General features: G+C 35.8%; 1 protein-coding gene and 1 pseudogene across 7 annotated transcripts in view; both read right to left on the bottom strand.

Moving 5' to 3' along the window:
• POC5 (POC5 centriolar protein) overlaps positions 1-21,768 on the bottom strand; it is a 38,972-nt gene that overhangs the window by 4,412 nt on the left and 12,792 nt on the right. For 4 of the 7 annotated variants that reach the window (XM_032848190.1, XM_032848233.1, XM_032848192.1 and 1 more), the window contains 8 exons: positions 21,144-21,230; positions 18,592-18,797; positions 16,968-17,144; positions 14,629-14,733; positions 12,833-13,012; positions 10,506-10,659; positions 6,989-7,263; positions 304-480 (listed from right to left, as the gene is read on the bottom strand). In XM_032848190.1, the coding sequence (XP_032704081.1) occupies positions 304-480; positions 6,989-7,263; positions 10,506-10,659; positions 12,833-13,012; positions 14,629-14,733; positions 16,968-17,144; positions 18,592-18,797; positions 21,144-21,230 (1,361 nt within the window). Of the gene's footprint in view, positions 1-303; positions 481-6,988; positions 7,264-10,505; positions 10,660-12,832; positions 13,013-14,628; positions 14,734-16,967; positions 17,145-18,591; positions 18,798-21,143; positions 21,231-21,768 lie in introns of those variants that run through there. The other 3 variants (XM_032848201.1, XM_032848243.1, XM_032848222.1) reach the window with 3 other exon arrangements.
• LOC116863569 lies at positions 10,810-12,237 on the bottom strand (annotated as a pseudogene).

The raw sequence follows: 21,768 nt of genomic DNA, 5'->3' as shown, positions 1-21,768 counted from the left end.
TAAATTAATGAGAAATCATTTGTCTCTTTTGGTCACCAACATAGTGGATAACTTTTTGTGTTGCTAATTTTTACACTGTTGAGAAGAAACAACATTTCTGAAATTAATTTTTTTAAAAGAGGAAAGGTAGATTTAGAGCAGGTTTGAGAATTATAAGTATATAAAGTACCATAATAAAAGGTAGAATAAGTAAGAGTCATCATGAATTTTCATCTTTTCCTCAACATGTAGCTTAAGTGCTTATTGGTCTATAAACTCTGAGGAAAAAGATTTTTTGACAAAGGTCATCAAATATGTACTCACCACTGTGACTGGATGATGTTTTTCCACAACAACTGAGCTCATGGGAGGAGAAACTCCCATTATAGCTAAGCTGCTACTAACTCTGTTTTTGGAGGCAAAATCACATCTCCCTGTGATCCGGGCTGTAATTGTTCTTCCAGCTTTCTGTTGTGCAGATGTCACAACTCTGGGCACATACTAAAAAAACAAAGAAATATCCAGCTGGTAGAAAAATCCATAGCAAAATATATAGTACTTTTGCTTCTGTAACTTGTGAGGGAAATACACAGGCACTTAAAAAAAATTGTATATTAAGCAACTTTAACATGGAAAAAATAAAACAATCAGACAAAAAGCAAAATATAGAACCAAGCACCCTAAAACGCCCCTTTAATTGGGTGTACCAACCATTTTATAGGATTTTATAAACTTTTAATAAACTCTTCATTCTGAAATACAGATTCATAGGAAGTTGCAAAGATAGTATAGAGAAGTCCTGTATATTCCTTACCTGGTTCCCTGCAAGGATTACATCTTATATAAGTATAGTATAATTATGACGTCAAAGCCAAAAAACTGACATGGGTAAAAATGCCTTGGTATTATAGATCCATGTCATTTTTATCACGTTTGATTCCTGTAACTATCACCGTAATCAAGACACAAAACTATTCTAGCACCACAGTTTCCCTCTTGTGAACTTTTAGGATCATATCCATTTCCCTTCCTCATCCACCCTTAACCCTTGGCAACCATTATTCTGTTTTATGCATGCTTTTGATCCTTATGTATAATTAACTTTACGCATATGCCTCTCATTAGGCATATGCTTTTGTGTTTTTTCTTATTGCTTTAATATACTTTTCCTCACGAATACAGAGACCTGTTATAACTTTTTTTTAACAGATTTTTAAAATTTTTTAAAATTTATTTATTTATTTGACAGAGGGTGGGGGGAAGCAGGCTTGCTGCCCAGGAGAGTGCCCGATGTGGGACTTGATCCCAGGACCCTGAGATCATGACCTGAGCAGAAGGCAGAGGCTTAACCCACTGAGCCACCCAGGCGCTCCATGTTATAACTTTTAATGAGAGGTTTTAATAACTGACAAATGAAGGTTTATCTAACTCAGTTATTTTCCCACTATAAAAGGAAACAAAATTTTTGTAAATGAGGATTCCCCTTTTGAGTTTTTTCTATAGAGTATTTTGCAAAAATGAGATGATCATATCAAAAGGTAATGTCAGCTTATACAGCTTTTGTTACTTACTGCTGGATGATACTCAAGAAAGATATTTCTATCAGGAATAACATATATATTTAATTTGTGGTTATTAATTTTTCATATTTGCAGTTCATTTTCTCAACTATCCATGTTCTTTAATTACTTGCCAGGAATGGGTATTGTTCTCAAAAACGTTTAACTGCTCCTGATAAAGGTACTTATAGTATTTTCCCTATTTCACTTATCTGTTTTATTTTTCAATGCACATAAATTTTAAAAATTATAGCTAATTTTATCATTAATTTCTTCCATAATTGAATCAAGCAGCTTGCCTTGGACAGCTGGGGTACTTATACTCTTCTAACATTTACTTATTTGGGTTTAACTTATTAAAACATGTGAAATTTCAGTGTGAATTATGAACCTAAATTAATTTTCCCTCTAACCATAGTTTTTCCAAAAGCATTATTAGTGATCTTTCCTCATTGTCTCATCTATCTGAGGTTTCATTCATTGAAGTTCTTTACATATCTGCATCTAGCTACAGATGGTTACAACTGTAGGATGACATGCGTTCCATGAGAAATGTCTCTGGGAAAATTAAAATGACAGAATATTGATATGTCAGGAAGACCCTGGGAAAACAGCACTCAGTGAGGTTTTGTAAATCCTTGGAGAGTTTGGATTTGAGACTTACTTAGAGTTGCAGAGAAAACCAAGTAAAGACAAAAATGAAGGGATCAATTCCAGGAACAAAAAACTGTACTAGAAAGGAAATATAGGCATAATGTACATTTGTAGCTTAGACATATTTACATCGTCATCATAAACTTTAACTTAATGCAAAGTTGGAATATTTGTATCTAAATATATAAGTGGAGGAGCACCTGGGTGACTCAGTAGGTTCAGCATCTGACTCTTGATTTTGGCTCAGGTTATGATCTCAGGGTTGTAAGATCATGCCCTATGTTGGGCTTTGTGCTGAGCATGAAGCCTGCTTAAGATTCTTCTATCTCCTTTTCCCGCTGCCCCTCCCCCTGCTTGCACTCTCTCTCTCTCTCTCTAATACATACATACATACATACAGTGAATGAGGGAGGGGAAGGCAAGGAATAAGGTGGTATGAAAAGGCCAAGTTCTTCCATCCATAATAGGAAGTCAACAGATAATGTCTGAAACTGATGCATGTGGAAATGATATGAGCATATAATTTAGGGAAAAAAGGGTAAATAGGAGAAACAACTAACAGAATTTAGGGAGAGATATTTAGACAACTGCTTCTCATATATACTTGCAGAAACTATTTGGCTATTTAAATTTTTTTTTTTTTAAAGAATGTATTTATTTGACAGAGAGTGAGAGAAGGAGAGAGAGCACAAGTGGGGGGAGCAGCAGAGGGAGACGGGGAAGCAGGCTCCCTGCTGAGCAGGGAGCCCAATGCGGAACTCGATCCCAGGATCCTGAGATCATGACCTGAGCCAAAGGCAGAGGCTTAACCCACTGAGCCACCCAGGTGCCCCAGCTATTTAAATTTTTATGGGTCTTACGAAATTAAGAAACCAAAACTCTGATCTTAAAATATTTACAAATATGTTTTTGTGTACTTTTACTTTTGACCTTAGGAAAACCTTATCCTATTTCTTATTAAAGTACAAAAAAGACTTTATGAACTGCTCAAGAGTTTTAAAAACCATATACAAATGTAAAACTGATTGCAGGTAAGAATATTTTTATGAAAAAATTTAAAACTGAAGTACAATTAAGCTGATAACCATATTGCTGCCCAGTCACATTTGAGGGGTATAAACACGCCCAACTCTAACAGGTGTTCTTACTTGGAGGACGAAAGAATGAAAGAAAAACTAGGTAAATTTTGACAGGGAAACATGTGGCATGAGAAAAACTAGAGTAGCTAGGAAAATGTCCATGGGTGATAACCTTCATCCAACTAGCTGAGAATCGTTTTAAAATGCCTTTGGTAGGGGGTGCCTGAGTGGCTCAGTCGGTTAAGCACTTGCCTTTGGCTCAGGTCATGATTTCAGGGTCCTGGGATTGAGCCCCACATAGTACCTAGTGCATAGTGTGTAGTACATAGTACTTAGGCTCCCTGCTCAGCGGGGAACCTGCTTCTCCCTCTCCCTTTGCCCCTCCCCCTGGCTCGTGCTCACTCTCTCTCTCTTTCTCTCTCTCTCTCACTCTCTCAAATAAAATCTTTAAAAAAATAAAATAAAATGCCTTCAGTAAGATAAGAAATACATATTCTAGTAAAGAACAATAAAGACTAAAAAGAAACCTCTATCACTTTTTTGAAATAGTTGTCTTAATTGACTTGCATGTTTACCAAGTCTGCTTTTTGTTTTCAAATAGTTTGTTCTATAATCAGATTATATTGCAAGTTCTGTTAGGTTCTTGCTTTACTTACAAAAAGTGAAATTGGAAATTACAGAAAAAATAATCCACTTAGTGTAGCTTATTTAAAAGAGATGGCTTAATTACAATCTGTGAACCCATACTCAGTTCAGCTACACTAGCAAATACTCACACTCATGTTTGAACATAAAATGATGTGTAAGGTATGTATATATAATTTTTAAAAATTTCCTGCTTTAACTTTTTTTTTTTAACTGACTTTTTGACTAAAATGACCACTTACTGGTCCCAGTCATGTTGAATCACATTAAATTTATCAGCTTAATTGACTTTAAAAATGCTATAAAAATGTAAATTCTAGCATTTTATGCCATATCAACAAAAGCAACAAAATCAAAAGGATTAAGAAAGAAAAGGAAAATGACATATTTTTAAAACTCATTATTTTATCTTAATAATTGACATGGAGACAAACTCAATTATTGGTTAAGAAACAGGGTTCTAGGGGCACCTGGGTGGCTCAGTGGGTTAAGCCTCTGCCTTTGGCTCAGGTCATGATCCCAGGGTCCTGGGATCGAGCCCCGAATCGGGCTCTCTGCTCAGCGGGGAGCCTGCTTCCCCCTCTCTCTCTGCCTGCCTCTCTGCCTACTTGTGATCTCTGTCAAATAAGTAAATAAAATCTTAAAAAAAAAAAAAAAAGAAAGAAACAGGGCTCTGTGGTCAAACTGTCAAAAGTCTGAATTCCAGTTCTGTTACTGCTTATATCCACAGGCAAGTTACCCCTCCCTCTCTCTAAACCTTAGTTTCTATTTATAAAATGAGGAAACCAGTGCTGGGTGCCTAATGATACCCTCTTACTTTACATTCAGATGAAGAGGAAAGTTAAGAGGGGGCCTCAGTATTACTAAAGAGTTTAAAAATCCAACTGAAACCTCTCAACTATTCCAACTGGGAGTTAGAAAAAGAATAAAGTGTCTGTCACCCATTGTCCAGCCTTGTGAACTACAACATATTTGCTTGTATAACTGCCTAATCTATTTCTTAAAGAGTGCTTTCCACCATGAAATTCTGGCATTTTATTTAACATACTGAGGATGTCTGCAGAAATTAAAAATTTTGCAGAGGGAAGTGTTATTTTACTAGGATGGTAATCCTCCTTTCTCCAGTTATTTGTTTCCCAGGCTTTGCAGTTTATTCTCTGTAAACAGCTCCTTTCAGCTACTGAAAATACTAAGACTGGAAAAAGTTTTGAATAGTTCCTAGGAAGCCTCTGTGATTAAAATGAAAAGAAAGATAACCAGGCCTACCTCACAAATCTCTCCGTTCCTAGTCCCAACAATGACAGTTTCACATTAGGTAAGCTAGCCAACTAATGTCCTTGTTCCTTTTTTTTGTTATTATAGTTTTTTAAAAATAAGGAGACAAATCTGAGGTAAACCTGAATCTGAGGACTGTAATTATATAAGGAAGGAAGAAAATTAGCATTATACTTAGAGTGATTTACTTCTGATTTTCCTCTCCCCCTAACCCTAAAGGCTGTATTTATGTGAACAAAATTGAATGTATATCTATTAATAGAGGAGGATGTAGTTGAAAGGGCTGTCTCCACAATATTGTGTTTTTCAGGTTTCAAAATTATCTCAAATTATTTCAAAAAGTAAAAAATAGAGTGGTAAACATACTCATTCATTTTCTTCCTGTGCATGTTCAGGTTTATACATATATGCAGATGTACAAATGGTGTAGACATACTTGAAGGGAATTTCTGAAAAATTTACGTCTGTGTATTATCTGAATATGCAACATGAATGACAAACCAGAAATTTAAATAAACACTCACTGTATTTACTTAAATGAAATCATCTGTATAGAATCACACTTGAAAATGTGTAATCATGAAAAATAAACACAGCTGAACATATGTCAGAGTTGAATTTCAGTGTCTTATTTCTAAGTCAAAACTCCCTCACACATTCAAATTTCTCTTAAGAGCTATATTTTTTAACCTCTTTGAATCAAGAGCAAATGTGATGAATAGCAGATCTCAACGTATTTTCCCCCTAAAGTTAGTAGCTTCCAAAAGGCAGAAATTCATGTCAGCTGGAATACTCCAGATGGACAGTTGTCTGGCTGACTCCATGCCTTCCTTAGCTACAAAGAGCTGTCCAGGGCAATGGCAGCTTCTGATGGTCTGCCAGGAGAGCTTTGGGACATCAAACCTATTCTGCCATCTTCTTTCCTCTCAGGTAAGTGCTTGGGGTCAGGAAGGAGAGGGACACAAGCAAATCAGAATCATCTCAGGAGCTTTCTAAAACTAGACATGCCTTCGTGCCCAGGAGATACATTGTTTTTTAAAAAGCCCAGCAGAATGAGTCTGATAAGTTTGGATTGTATCTCTACTCCCTTCACTTTTGAGAACTGCTGTTTATAAAGAATACAGGTTTAACAAGGGGACCCTCAGGAATCAGAACCCTGACATGCTTTGTAACTCTTCCATATTAATTAGCTTGATTAATTCCCTTTCAGGCAAGTTCTCACACAAATACTCCCATTCAACAGTTCTATGCTCTATGCATTTCTCTTGAAAAAAGCTCAGTGACTAGGAAAAACTACTCCCATCTTTTTTTTTTTTTAAACTACTCCCATCTTTATTCCAGCTGTGAATTACAAACACAAACCTACTCAAATCAAGACAGAGTAACTACAGAATAGTATTAATGATATAGCTACATTCAGGGAAAGGGAAAGCTGTAGTTGAATACAAATATTCAAAAGAGCCGTTAATCTTCTAAGCTCTTGAAAAGACATATCCATAAGAGTTCCCTTCAAAATAAAGTCTGTCATCAACTCTTTCTCAAATCTATTTTTCCTAATTCTTGAAAAATGTGAAATGAAGAAGTTTTTAATTCTCACTACTGTAATTGAACTCAGCCATTATTTTCATTTAAAATTGTTTTAGCTACTTCATATATTAACTATTTTCTATGGCTGGGCCTAAATACCATATAGAATTTTCCTCCATGGGAAAGTATGTCCTAACTGAAAAATCTCCAATATACATGCAAGTTTTGAGCCCCTTTCCCCACACGGGCACCTGTATTAACCGTACTGACCATTTCTTCTGGTGCAGCAGCAGCTGTAGACCCGGAGCCAAGAGTTGCAGAAACCGGAAGGTGAGCAGAGGAAGCAGAAGTGGCCCCAGCAGAAGTGATGGAGGCAGCGGAGGTAAAAGCAGAGGCGCTGGCCGCTCCCATGGCTGCTGCTGGCGGGGATGGTGGCAGTGCAACCACTGAGGGCATCTGAGGGGCCAGAGAATCTGACTGAGAAGAATGTTCTTTGCCTTGAACGCCAGGGCCATACTCTTCTTTTTTATTTGTGAAGTCTATCCCTACAAATTGCAAAATAATTCCATTAACAGTCTTCCAGGTTAAGATTCCTTTTATGCCCCCCAACAATGAAAATACATAATAGCTGAAATTTGGTTCTAAAGAAAATGTAGGAATCTGTCATGTATTGCATATAATGTTTAGCATTATTAACTGGTTAATGTTAGCATTAACCACTAAAGACTAAAGACCATTTCCTTCAATATGTGAAAACTAATGAAGATTTGCTCTTATGTAAAAGATAAAAATAAGTATGTACTCAGCTAGGTTGTCAGCTGAGTAAAATGTATTCCCAAAACAGCCATTATAATAATATGGTCACACTGAGTCTAAGGATTCATTCTGAACCATTTCATACAACTGCCTGGTATTTAGATCTGTAGAATTTTTTTCTGATATCACTATACCCTCTCATTTCCATCTGTTGTTCCTATCCAAACAAAATCAATATATTTTAAACTTGATTTTTCAGCAAACAATAATAAATCAGTAAATAACACTAAAAATCAGTAACACTAAAATTTTTACTTTTAACTTTGTAAAAGAAATCAGTTCTTGCAAGTTGATTAAATAAACTCATGGATTAGGTATATTTGCACACTTAACTAATTTTAGTGGCACCCTATATAGTAACCTTCTCTCAAAAATGAACCTTACCCTTGGATCAAAGGAGCAACACTGGCTTCCAGAAGCTAAACCAAAGCGTTTCTTCATATTTTAGATCCCAGTCCACCCCCCCCCAGTATTATAAGCACTGTATAAGTATTATAAGACTGTATCTATGTAGCACCCAACACCAGGGTGAGGGTTTGGAAATTCAGCCACTGAGATGCTTCAAAATGTCTGAACAGAGGGTGTTCTATGGCCCTACGTTTAAATGGTTTTTGATGTTATCCTCTTTGTATTTGAAATTTGGGCTTCTGTAAGTCCTTCTCTTAGGCTATCTTTATATAAAACAGAGTAACAGTACCTCATTAACAAAGCTGAATGAGAATTATAATTCATAGATCTTTTGAAATCCTTTGATGAGAGGGACTAATTCAAAATAAAGTACTGCTTTTTACTTTAAAAGCAAAACAAAGTTTTTAACATGCTTTTGATAGCAAGTGATTCTGATTGTGTCTTTTTAGGTGGGTGGCAGACTTAATCAGATGTGGAACAAGTACAAAGGTGAGTTCTCATGATGGGATTCCCTGGAATAGAGGTAGCTGATTTTTATTGTTATTCCCTGGAATAGAGGTAGCCATTTTTATTGTCACATTTGCCTTCTCCATAAAACTTCTAATTTCTAATCCTTAAGATTTAGGATACTATACAGATTTGAGATTCAGGATTTAGGATTTAGATTTAAGATTTAGGATACTACTGAGATACACTGCAGATCATGGACAGCAGAAAATCAGGACACACAAAAAACCAAGTATTTGTTCTGCTGTGACAAGATAGATACATCATTATTAAAAACTGCTTTTAAAAAAACAGTTGTTTTAGAGGAAAAAGGGCCAGAAGTAATTTTATCTTGTTAGAATTAAAAATTTTTTAAAGCTTTTAATGAAATGCCACAAAATTACAAATCACAGAGCAAACCTTGCATTAGTTAACACTGAACTTTTGCTTTTGGTAGCTTTACCAACACTACTACTAATGTGTCTTACTTTCCTGTCATTTTTATCCCCCATTGTGATGACAGCCACTCAGAACAATTAAGATCCCAGGACTTGGCATTAACTGCAGATAAAAGGAGATTTAAAAGCAACAGGGGCAAAACAAATCATGTTGTGTAATTATCAGAATACTTTTTCTCCAAATCCAGTTCTGGATATTTGCCTGTAGGAGACAAAGCTGTATCTGAATTTAAAAATTTAAGACAGTAAAGTTATTAAGGTGGTAGAACACTCTGTCCTAGTCAATTCATAATCTTCTTATGTAGGTTATGAGAAACAGGTCTCTTATAATTGAATGTAGGAAGTATAATTTGTCACTTGTGAAATCTAGGATCTGTTAGAAGCAGATAATTAAATTCTTCAATTTAATACATATAACTTGCTAATAATTACAACTGGTGGTGGTGAGTTTGTTTTCACTGTTGACACTCAATTAAAAGACCATTTATTGAAGAAATCAAGTACTCCTTTGGGTATTAGCAAGATAAACTATTCTGCCTTGAGATTCTAGGATTTCTCACTGCTTCAGAAAAAAATAATTGGCCTTAACTTGCTAGTATCCACACCACATGCAATTTAAATAATAAATGTTTGAAGATGTTTTTAAAATAAAGGTATGACAACCACAGAAAAGTTATTCACTGGATTGGAATGTTAATGATGTTCTAAATGAAACTGTGTCATTGATAAACTGTGAATCTCAAATATGATTTAATATGAGGGTATACTGCAAAAAACTGTTCACATATTTTCATAAAACAGGTTGATGTGAATTAAGATAGTGATAATTTTATCATTGCTATCATCTTACATGTCAAAGTATGTTTTGTCTTTTAAAGAGCTTCCAATTATATTTCACTGCATTTCCAAAAGAACCCTCTGTGAAGCAGGTAGGGAAGATTTATATTATCTTCTTTGCTCAGAGCAGAATACTAAAACTCACTAAGGAAAATAGGCCTCAGTGCAAATTAGTGGCAAAGACTCTAGTCATGTGCTATTCTAAGCCCTGCTGGAGAAACACCCACATAAACCACACAGATTCCAGCTAATACAGGGACTTCTCTTTTCTTGAAATAAAATTATTTTACTTGACTGCTGTAGATAGGCCTATATTAATATTTGTTGAAAATTAGTTTTAGTTGGGGTCACTCTTAAACTGAAAACGAGAATTTTTAAAATGGGAAACCATGACTAGATAAATATTTAATAAACAAAATGGTCCAAGGAATTTGGCTACTTAAAAAAATAAATAAAAATTTTGTACTTGAAGGCATTGCGGTTATTAGTTAAAAGAGCCTTAAAATACTGTTTTGTATTCAAAACATCATTTTAACACTGAGCCAAAACACTTAAGAGTTGACAGTTTACTTGATCAGATCTAAGATACCATAAATAACCAAAACTGAGTGAATTTTCAAGGCAGATTTAAAACTGGGTATGACACCACCAAGTTAAAAATACCAGTACCTGGAAAAGACATAGTCATTGCAGAAAATCAGTACTACAGACCACATCAATCACTGAAATCTCCTCAAATCCTTTTTGAAAGTAGGCAGAGAACTTTATACAAAATAACTAACCTGTATCACCTCTGTTTTGAAATATAGTCATGGCTTCGAGATTTAATGCACACACACCCCTCATGAAAGCTTTCTTCATGGAATCTTCAAAGTGCTCTTTTTCTTGCTGCATTCTTTGAATCTCAGCTTTTGCATTTTCCAAAGCTCCAGATAACTAAATAAGGGGAATTTTTGAAAAGAAGCAGATTGAGACACAAGGAAGGATATTAGTCAAAACACAGACTTATACTATGAAGTTATTTTTTTTTACAAAAAGCAGGCTATGTTTATTTACAGTCACAAGGAGTTGACTGACTCAGTGTGACTCAAACTACAAGGAAACCATTCTACTTCACTCCATTCTGAATCCTAGGGTGGCCTAGATTGGCCAGAGTGCTGCCTGGGCCCATTCACAGGTTTATAAGTTTCTCAGTGAGGGCAATCTGTGACTCTCTGAGATTGGCCAAGTGGCTGTTGAACATGGTCTCAAAGTCACTGGGAATTATCTTGGGTACTTGGTGACCCAGACTCCTCAAGAAATGGACCGTGGTATTGTCAGCTGACACCCTTCCAGACAGCACATCCTCTGTGTACTGCAACACTATCAGGGCATCCCAGATGTGAACCGATGCCCCTCAGGCTTGCTGCAGATTGCTCGAGAGTCTGAACATCTGGTTGGGGCTCAAATAGGTCTTCATGATCAGGTTGACTCTAATGTGTTCAGTGTCATAGTATGCCTATTTCACTGTCAGAGGTGTGAACATTACTCTCATGGTACTCCCAGGGACACCCATTAAAGTGCTGACCTAGGCCTTGCTGCTCAGAGAGGCTGGTGCCCACAGTGAGGTGAATGGGAATGGGGACTTCCCTGCCATAGTACTTAACAGCACAGGGTGCTCTGTAATGTCACGGCCTGCTGGGTACCAGCCCAGGATAAGCTCATTTGGAGAGACTTTCTTGTGTAATTCATACACGTTCTTAGTGAATTTCATGTCAACAACTACTTCATCTTTTGATTCATTGGGAGGTACTGAAAAGAAGCTGTTGGTGACTTTCGTTGAATGCTTGTCAACAGTTCTCAACAGGGTCCCGAAAACTCAGGCCATGCTTCTACTGCATTGTCGCTCTTCACAATGGAGGCCAAAATGACCTGACGTGGCTGGACCACGTGGCTGCAGTGGGGAGAAGGGAAGAGGACTAAGGGGCTGCACAACAGCCGGAGCTGAGCCAGTGCTGGTGCTGAAGCCAGGGATGGGTTGGGGCTGGGGCTGGAGTGGTGGCAGGAGTCCTTGCTGGCACTGTTAGTGTGGCCCTCTTGTCAAGCTCTGAAGTTATTCAGAAGTTATGTAAAATACTAAAAACACTTTACCTCTTCCACCACGTATCTCAATTTATTTTAAAAGGTGCATTTTTACCTCTTACTGTCTCTATCAATAAACCATTTTCATTCCTAACCATAAAATCAAGTTTCAAACAAGGGGAATTTCATGCTGGTCCCACCAAAGGTTGTTGTGTTTTTAATTATACCAATAGATATGTCATTTCTTACCATAAAACTTTTATGCAGACTATTAAGCAAAATACATTAAAAGCCACAGACAGACTCTCATCTCTTCAGAAAAAAAATACCTAAATGCACTATTAAGAGAATTTTTCTTTCATTCTTTCTTTTTAATTAAACATTATCTATAGACTTTACAGGGTAAAGTGACATTAGGTACAATCCCATAGGCCAAATCTCAAGGGACTGCATTTTTCTTTTTGCAAGTCATCTTGAATTGCAGCAAACTATTTATATAATGAATATTATTTTTAACATTAAGAACTTAGTCCTATAATGATGAAAAAAGGGTTTTAATATTTGATTTCAAGAGGCCCTCTGCATTCTTCACCGTGGTTTTTATTTAATTTTGGGTCTCAAATATTTTCCCTTGGAAACAATGTTTATTTTGTTAATAAAAGTCAGTGGGAAAATGACTTCAATTTATATGCAACTGCTTATCAGAACATAATTTACTTATATTAACATAAGGATAAACATTTTTGTTTTGGGTCTTTATTTTTGGCTCAATAAAGGCCAAGTAAAGAAGCATAAGAAAGCATGCTTTCTTAGAAATGTAAGGGTCTACAGGTGATTGCCAAGGGAAGTGTACATTTAAGAGAGCCAACTAAAGTTTGGAGGTCAGAGTTAAGTTAGTCTTAACTAGTGTTCTCTGCCAGGAAGTCTCATTTGTATCTACATGGCATTAAATGGAACTGGAGAAATGGGTTACTCTGCCTAACTACAAACAGTATTTTATCTTTTTAATTTTTATTAAAAGAAATTGAAAGTATAAAAAAAAGTTTACCACAGCAACTCTGGTTTCATAATCATTGGAAATCTGGACACAAACTTCTTCCGCTCTTGCTTGACAAGCTCGTTCTACCACATCTTTCCACTGTTTCTGTACTATGGATCTCCAGCCTTTCCAGACTTTCTTCAGTAAAGTTCTCTGGAAGTACTGGTCAGCTAGTTTACCTTCATAGGCCTAAATGAAAGTAATATACAACCTCAAAAACACAGTAACTGGTAAATATATTGGCAGTGAAATTAAAAAACATAATGAAACCCTGAGGTAAGCAGTGTACATACATTATCATCTAATCCTGTATAATCATATTATTCTCATTTGCAGACAGGAGAACAGGCTTAGAGAGAGGTTAAGTAACCTGCCCAGGTCATACAAATAGAAAGGGAAAAGCCAGCCTCACCTCATTTCAGAACCTAAGCTCTTATCCTTACATCACTGTTGTATGCCACCCATCAAGTTAGGAGGAAAAAAAAAAAAAAAAAGAAACAAAATGAGTAACTTGACATTGGCATTATGAGTCTGTATCACCTTTCAGCTGAAATCAGGTCTAGGCGAAGGACAGAGTGGCTGCAAGGCCGATAAGGTGGGGCCTGTGGCTTTACATGCCACTGCTTCCTCTTCCACCTGGTGGCCACTGCCATAAGCAAGGCTAATTTAATTCACACACTTGGCCATCAAATAGAGTGCCAAATAGATCCAGATAGAAGCATATGCCAGTCTTCTTTTATCAATGGATTGAAATTCTTTTGAAGTAGTTCCAATTTCAATTTTCTTAAATTTGAAAAGCTATTCAAAAACTGATGGTAGCCTCAAGTATTTCAACTAACATTTAAACATAATATATTCTCATCATTTCACTTGATAAATAACTTTTAAAATACGGCATTCTCATTTAAATAGCTCTTTTCAATATGTGTAGGTTAGTGTAGAATTAATCTACCAGGATTAATAAAAAACAATGAAAGCACAAGAAAGTATCTTTTAAAGAGAAATCCTGTTCCATGATAGTAGTAGCCTTTTCCTTAAGTATTAATTTCTTAGAAGTAAATGCACAGAGTTCATTCCATGGCTCACATGAACATCAAATAAAACACACACACACACACACACACACACACACACATCCATCCCCTATACTCTTGAGTCTCTATACTGTCTTCTTGTGGGATATAGATATATTCTCATACTTTTCCACTTCTGATATTGTAACTTACTATTCTTGGTTTATATTTACTCTGCTATCCTGATTCAGCTCTTATTAAAATAAAGATGTTCAAGTTTAAATTATAAACAAACTAAAGAATTTTTAAGAAGCTATATAGACACAGTTTTCTTTGATTCTCATCTCTAAGGCAAGTCTACACAATAAACTTTCACACAATTTTATAATATATTGATACAGTACTGCCTCTTTATGAAGAAGATATATTCAGGCATTTCTGAAGGAGAAACAATATGATATGTTAAAGATTATAAATTCTTTCTCCTCATAATCACATCTGACATTAACTTTGTTAAAGGGATTCCATGACATGGGCATCTATTAGTCAGGTAAGATCCTTACTAACTTACTACAAAGTGGGAAATGAAAGATCAATTGATCTATAAAAGAGGTGTTTTTCCCAAACTAAAATTCTTTGAAATAAGAGCGACATTAAATTATAAATTCATTTTGATTTATTAGAAAATAAATCTTTCTTTAGCTTTAACAATAACTCTAAAATGTGATCCTAAACCCTTTTGAGTTTCAGAAGTCTAATATCTGTCAGTTATCATTTTGTTTTTATACTTACATCCTGTCTGCATTTAACATGGCCAATTCGCCAGTGGAAGAATGTTCTCATCAACTCTATCCTTTCCTTTTGCTTGCCTATGGCATGAGACAAGCTAGAAATCACCTGTAAGTAGCAATTAACTCAATTATTGTGTTGTTACATAATAGTAATTTGCACAGTGATTTTCTCATTTATCAAAAATGCTCAAGAGAATACTTATGCATCACTTGTATATTCGTCCAGTTAACCTCTTTATTATCTGTAAAAAGGCCAAAAACCTTGACCACATGAATGCACTACGTATCAATGAATGAAAAGGAACAAAAGAAAGAAAAATCTTCATTATGTGTATCTTGGCAATCATAAAAAAAGTTTACATATGTGAAAATTAATATAGTCACTGGCATTTAATTCAAGAAAGACAACTACATATTTGATTATTTTGCTACATATACACAAAGTCCCTGTTCACTAGACTTGAGGGTAGCGACCAGGGTTTTAAACATCTTTCTGGTCCCTAAATACTTTTGGTACTTTGGATTAGAAGTTGCTAAGGATTTTCTAGATTCAACAAACTCAAAAAAGCAAACAACAGTTATACTATAATGTTCTTCTTCAGTTTTTCCTGTTCTTTTTTTTTTTTTAAACCTATGAAGACTTTTAAATTTTAAAACGATATTCTCTCTTACAAAGAACTGAGAAGCCGAAATATATTTTTTAAATTGGCCACATTAAAGCAAGATTTAGTAAATTGGGCATATTTACTGAAAGACATTTATTCTGGCTCTTCTTCAAATAATTTTCAAAAGTGGAAAAGGGTATACATGCTAAGACATTAGTAATATTCCATTTCTTGAGCTCTATAATGGCACATAGCTGTTTATCTTTTTCATTTTCAAACTGGGCCCATGTATACTCTTTTGTGTGTGATACTTTGAAATTGAAAAATATATATTTAAAATATTTTGGGGCGCCTGGGTGGGTCAGTCAGTTAAGTGTCTGCCTTCCTCAGGTCATGATCTCGGTGTCCTAGGATTGAGCCCTGTGGCAGGGAGCCTGCTTCTCCCTCTGCCCCTCCTGCCTGCTCATGTACTCTCTCCCAAATAAATAAATAAAATCTTTAAACTTAAATATTTTAAAACCTAAGGACAGAGTTTTGAGGGCAACAGAGAAAATGACTGATGTTAGTATCTATTGTCTCAAAAAAGTAAATTAAATGTTTGATTTTATATAATACCCTGAACACCAAAATAAATATATATTTTTAAAAATATATAATCTTTATCTAGTTCATTAAAACAGTAAATGCTGCATCTGCAGACAAATAGCTGAGGCATTGTCTCTGAAAACCACCATGGCAGGGGAAGGGCAGGAAAAACAGTGGATATATTGCCCATTCTGCTGTTGAAGGTGCTGTAGTGAGGTACAAAATTAGTAAAGACCGGAACCTTACTCTTTTGTTCTTAAGAGGCTAAAAGAAAGTGAAGTACAAAGTATTCTCTGTGTGGGGTGTCTGGGTGGCTCAGTCTGTTAAGCATCTGATTCTTGATTTCAGCTCAAGTCATGATCTTGGGGTGGTGACATTGAGCCCAGTGTTGGGCTCCTCTCTGGGCGTGGAACCTGCTTGAGATTCTCTTTCTCTCTCTCCCTCTGACTCACCCACCCCTTGGGCACTTGTGCTCTCTCTTTAAAAAAAAAAAAAAAAAGGTGCTCTCTGTGTCTGTAATAATAGGAAAAAATTTTTATCAATGAATAAAGACATATCACAAATAAAATGTGATATACTTAAAATGGCCTCTTAAAACATAGTTTAACATGGGGGTAATGCTGGTTCCATGATATTCTCTTAAGAACAGTTAGGAAGAAAAAGACTGGGGAAAACAATTAAGTGTCCCAATATTTAGCATGCACTTTTAAAACTTTAAGCACACTTATGGTGGTGACAAAGATTAAATGACATGACCCTGGCATGTTTAATAGGATGAATGTATCTTATTTCTATGCATCTGGGTTTTTTTTGGTTTTTGTTTTTTTTTAAAAGATTTTATTTATTTGACAGACAGAGATCACAACTAGGCAGAGAGGCAGGCAGAAAGGGAAGCAGGCTCCCCGTCAAGCAAAGAGCCAGATGCAGGGCTCGATCCCAGGACCCTGGGATCATGACCTGAGCTGAAGGCAGAGGCTTTAACCCACTGAGCCACCCAGGCGCCCCTCTATGCATCTGTTTTTGTTTTTTCCAGCTTCTGAAACAATCTTCCCTTTGTATCTTGTATGACCTAAATAATCCGTTCCTGGCATTTATTACCTAGCAAGATCTTTATTGCATCTCACTTAAAAAGAAATGTAAAAGTGAAGACCTCATCTTTTCTCCCGATGGAAACTTCATAGGCTTTTTGCAGCTCCTTCAAGCTGTTGATCTGGTTGCACAGTTGTTTTAAGTGTGCTGCATGTTTTTCTTTCTCTTTTTTCATTTCCATTCGGTGCCAGTCAATAAAATTCAGTCTCCATTTGCTTAGTTCAGATATGATGTTTGTCTGAAAAATAAATACACCAGCAATTAAGCAGTTTGTTTAACATTACTTCTTAAAATTACACCGAAATTAAGAAACATTAAAGATCATCAGAACAAGCAATCAACGTAAGAGCTATTTATAAAAATCCCTAATGAAAATGTCTTCAAGTTCAACAGCTGTGACTGTTTTTCTCAGTTCATATTTGCCATACTAGGGAAATGAATTTTTTTCCTATTTTAAGTTATTTGGTATGAAACCTTGTTGTTCTTTAAAAAAAAAAACCCTTCAGGTCTCCTTCACTAGTAAACAGATACTTTGTTTATTCAAGGACTTCAATGTCCATAAAGATGGCCCAGGGAAAGCAGAAATGTAGGCGTATGGCCGAGGCTCAGCCATAGGACTGGGAAGTTACTTAGATAGAAGTGGATAGTGGAAACCATGGGACTGATGCTTTCTTCCCCGAAATCATTTATCACAAAGGACATCTTACAACAAACTGCTGAATCTGACCACTTTTCACCCTACTGACTGGCATAAGTAAAAATACCAAATAATTATGTTACCAAAGAAACTAGGTAACAATATGATTATCTGAACCTAGAACAAATTAAATGAGTGGCAGTGGCTACTCCACTGGACTTGCACCATGATTAGAAGGATGAAACCTGTTCCACAGGAGAAAAATGGTAACAACTATACTGAAAGATTATTTCTAAAATATATAGTTTTAAGTAGTAGAGAAATATAAATGCCATAGAACTCTGATGACCATAATTTCACTATGAATGTGAAATCAGTTGTCTCAAACTATGTTTCAGAAAAACTGTCATTTTCTGCATTATATATTAAATAGCAAAAAAAAAAAGAAAAGAAAGAAAAGAAAAGCTATTTCTGTAATACTTTATTTAGAGGCCAATAATATCACTAAAATAATCAGATTTTATAGTCTTAGCAGTTACACACCGTGGTTGCTCAAAGCAGCTATAAAATGAATACATGTTGCTAAAATATGATCTTGTGTTTCCTACAAAAGGAGACGTTCCCTTCATCACAGCTATGATATGGTCAGGGTTCACTAGGTGTCTCTGTCACACATAGGCTGAGTCTTTAAAAACATCTAAGAAATCCAGTGGAAACCCATAGTAGGTCTTTCTACTAAAAAGTATGCTATTCAAAGTATGGGTCCTGAACTCGCAGAATCACCTGGGAGCTTGTCAGAAATGCATATTCTCAGGGCCCTGGTCAAGACCTGCTGAACGACAAGCTGCTGCTTAACACGATGAGCCGTATGGATATTAAAGACTGAGAAATACAGATTTAAAACACTGGACTGATCTTCTCAGGAAACTCTTTAGTTTTTAGTTCTTTTCACAAAATCTTTTGATTCAAAGAAGACAGTGAGTAGTGGGATCACGAGCAGAACTGTTATCCTACATATTAAACAACTGTAACTGAACAAGTGTAATACCTTAAGCCCTGAACTCCAAAGATCCAGTACATTTTCCATCTTCTGAAGGTTTTCATCTGAAGTAAGAAAATCACTCACAATGATTTCATGGACGTCTGCATGACTAGAAATAGATGCTGGTGAGGAAGAGTCACCTAAGAGGTTAGAGCTGAAAAAATCCATGACAGGGTGTGAGGGTTTCCTCGGTGACGACACTGGCGATGACCCTGTAGAAGAAGGAAAGGTATTGTGGTCAGGTTGGAGGATGGATAACCCAAATGTAAGGAGTTCTAATGGAGGGTGACATGTCAATTACTCACAGAGGTGGAGAAAAATGCAGAGAAATGACCTCTCAGTGTACTTACTTTTAAACTGCGCTTAGGCTGAAATTAATACTGTAATTTTAGTCCTGTCACTGATTCAGGACTGACAAGCATGAGATGCCTCCTACCCTCCCTCCCCCAAAACGACCTCTGTCCCAATCAAGGATGCTTCATATATCCAGTTCCAGTGTGAACTGAAGGTATTATCATCTGCATCATATCAACATTTACTAAGTGCTTACTATGTTCCTGTAATAAAAGTGTTGTAAAGATGAGCTCTCCTAATACATGCTGCTCTGAGATACAGGCATTATTATCTCCACTTCACTGATGAGGAAACAGGTTCAGAAAGGGTTAAGCAACTAACCAAGGTCCCAGTGGTTGTATACAGGTCATTACTACTTTATGTAAAACACTGGTATGGGTTTTAACACAACTAAAATTCAACTCTCTAAGTAGAAGGAGACTAGTACATACTAGTACAGATAATCAGATAATCAGTTGTAAGGCACACTGTTGGCCTTCAACATATGGGTGAAAATATGTACATATATATGCATACATATAGGTCTATATATGTATATACATAATTCCCACCCTCTGCCCCTATACATGGTGGAAGGGTGGGGGATAGAGGGATGGGTGAAAGAGCCAGAAGAACTGGCATCTCCTTTTAAAAAGATGAAATAAAAATAGAAAAAATAGAAAAGGTTACTCTTTTATCACATGTGCATGTTGGAATTAGAGACTATTTATCATCATTTCTCACATACTTTGCTTTTGTTATGAGGGTCCTAACAACCAAGATTAAAAGCCCTCCCTATCTAACTTAGTGAATGAGATGAGTCAAACAAAGATAAGGCTAGTATAGAACTTGTTACTTAAAAGTAAATCAAGAATTCTTTGTGAAAGGGAAAGTCATTCGCTATTATATATTTTTACATAAACAATTTATCAACAAATGGTTTACCATAGTCAAATATGAGATACTACCTACCTATTCTGAAGAATAATTCCAAAGAATAAAAGCAGAGTGACAAAGTATATGAATGTTTTCTTTCACTAGATTTCACCAAGATCAGCACTTGTGGGAAATGCAAGAGGCTCTGCTTTTTATTTTTTATTTTTTTACCTTTTTAAAAAGATATTTATTTATTTGACAAGAGAGAGGGAGAGAGAGAGAGAGAGAGAGATCACAAGTAGGGAAAGAGGCAGGCAGAGAGAGAGGGGGAAGCAGGCTCCCTGCTGAGCAGAGAGCTCGATGTGGGGCTTGATCCTAGGATCCTGAGATCATGACCTGAGCCAAAAGCAGAGACTTAACCCAATGAGCCACCCAGGCGCCCCTTTATTTTTTATTTTTAAACATATATTCACTTTTTAAAAATAGAATCACATAAATGAAGAACTTGAAATGTCCCCCAGCGATTACACTGCCCAAGCCTTTTATTTACAAGTGAGGAAACTAAAGGGTAAAGATTATTTCTTGTGCGATGGCTTAAATGGCCCATACATTATATAACATTGAGTCACAGGGCAAGGAAAATGTTCTATTTTAATTATTTTAAAACATTCTGTGTCAAAGGAAAAGTTTCAGTCTGGTGCTAGTATCCTTTTATAACCTCTGTAACACTTGCTCCTCTCTCCTTTCAACAAAGAAAAAGCAGACTTTGGGCTGAACACAACACATTCACCAGCGGTATTCAATCAAAACTTAATAATTGTGTTTTAGTTTCATTTATTTTTACCACTGTTTTCTTTTATAAAAAGGGCATATTCGAGTTTTATGCTATAATCAGCAATGGCACATACAAATTTTCCTTTTAATGAATTTAAGCGAAAAATGAACATATCTGAAGAAAAAACACAAAAAGAACAAGTGGTATGAAGATAGGACAAAAATCATATACAAATGCCTGAATGTTGGGAAATAACGCACTGGTTCATGAAAACATTTAAATGGGCCAAACTCTCTGACATCCCAATAATTCTTCTAAAGGATTTGCCCTCTAACCTAGCAGTTTTAAGAAAGGATGACACACACTGTAATAGATTAACCTGTCTTAATTGTAGTATTTTGGAATTTTATGAAATTATTTTAAACAGTTATTAGTTAATAAATTAGCAACAGCAACATTTAAAAATCCTGCCAATAAGTAATATGCTGAAATTATTCCTCTTACTACACAAATGTTTTTCACCAAACCACACAATATCATATACTAATAAAAAGAAGCTAAGGAAAAGTCATACCATCCGTCTTTGAATGACTTGAAATATTTAAATCACATCCTTTTCCAACTTCCATCCTTGTTTCTCTTACTACAGGGCTATTTCCTGCTGAAAAGAAAATAAAAAAAAATTTTTTTTTATTAAACCAAACAACTCTCATATTAAATGCCTAAATGCACATCCCTAATTTAAGAAGGTAACAGTATCTAAGATTTTAGAACAAGCAAAATACAACATGCTGGGGAAAGAGGAACACTAAGTCAAAGAATAAGAAGAAAGAAAAAAAATCTGATTCTAGAAAACATCTTATTGTATTATCAGGAAGCTCAACTTTACCCACCAAATATAGATGAAAGAGAATTCAGCCTACTATAGCATTCAATTCATACTAAGAGACTAAGTGGATGAATGACATTAGAACTTGGAAAGAGCTGTGCTATATTATAACACAGGTATTTCCAGGTGCCTGCCGCTCTTCACTAGTTGTAATCAAACAAAAATGACAGCGGTTCCCCCAGAACAGGGACTGCCTCACTTCCACCTAAGGAACCCTCACTCAATATATGGTGAAAAGAAAACAGGAAAACTTCACAAGGATGGCTGTGTTTGAGGCTTATGTATACTTTACCAACCTCCACATAGCCTT

Source organism: Lontra canadensis, unplaced genomic scaffold (assembly GCF_010015895.1).
Source record: "Lontra canadensis isolate GAN:19392208 unplaced genomic scaffold, GSC_riverotter_1.0 scaffold4, whole genome shotgun sequence".
Taxonomy (NCBI): domain Eukaryota; kingdom Metazoa; phylum Chordata; class Mammalia; order Carnivora; family Mustelidae; genus Lontra; species Lontra canadensis.
This window is presented reverse-complemented; position numbering and strand designations above follow the sequence as displayed.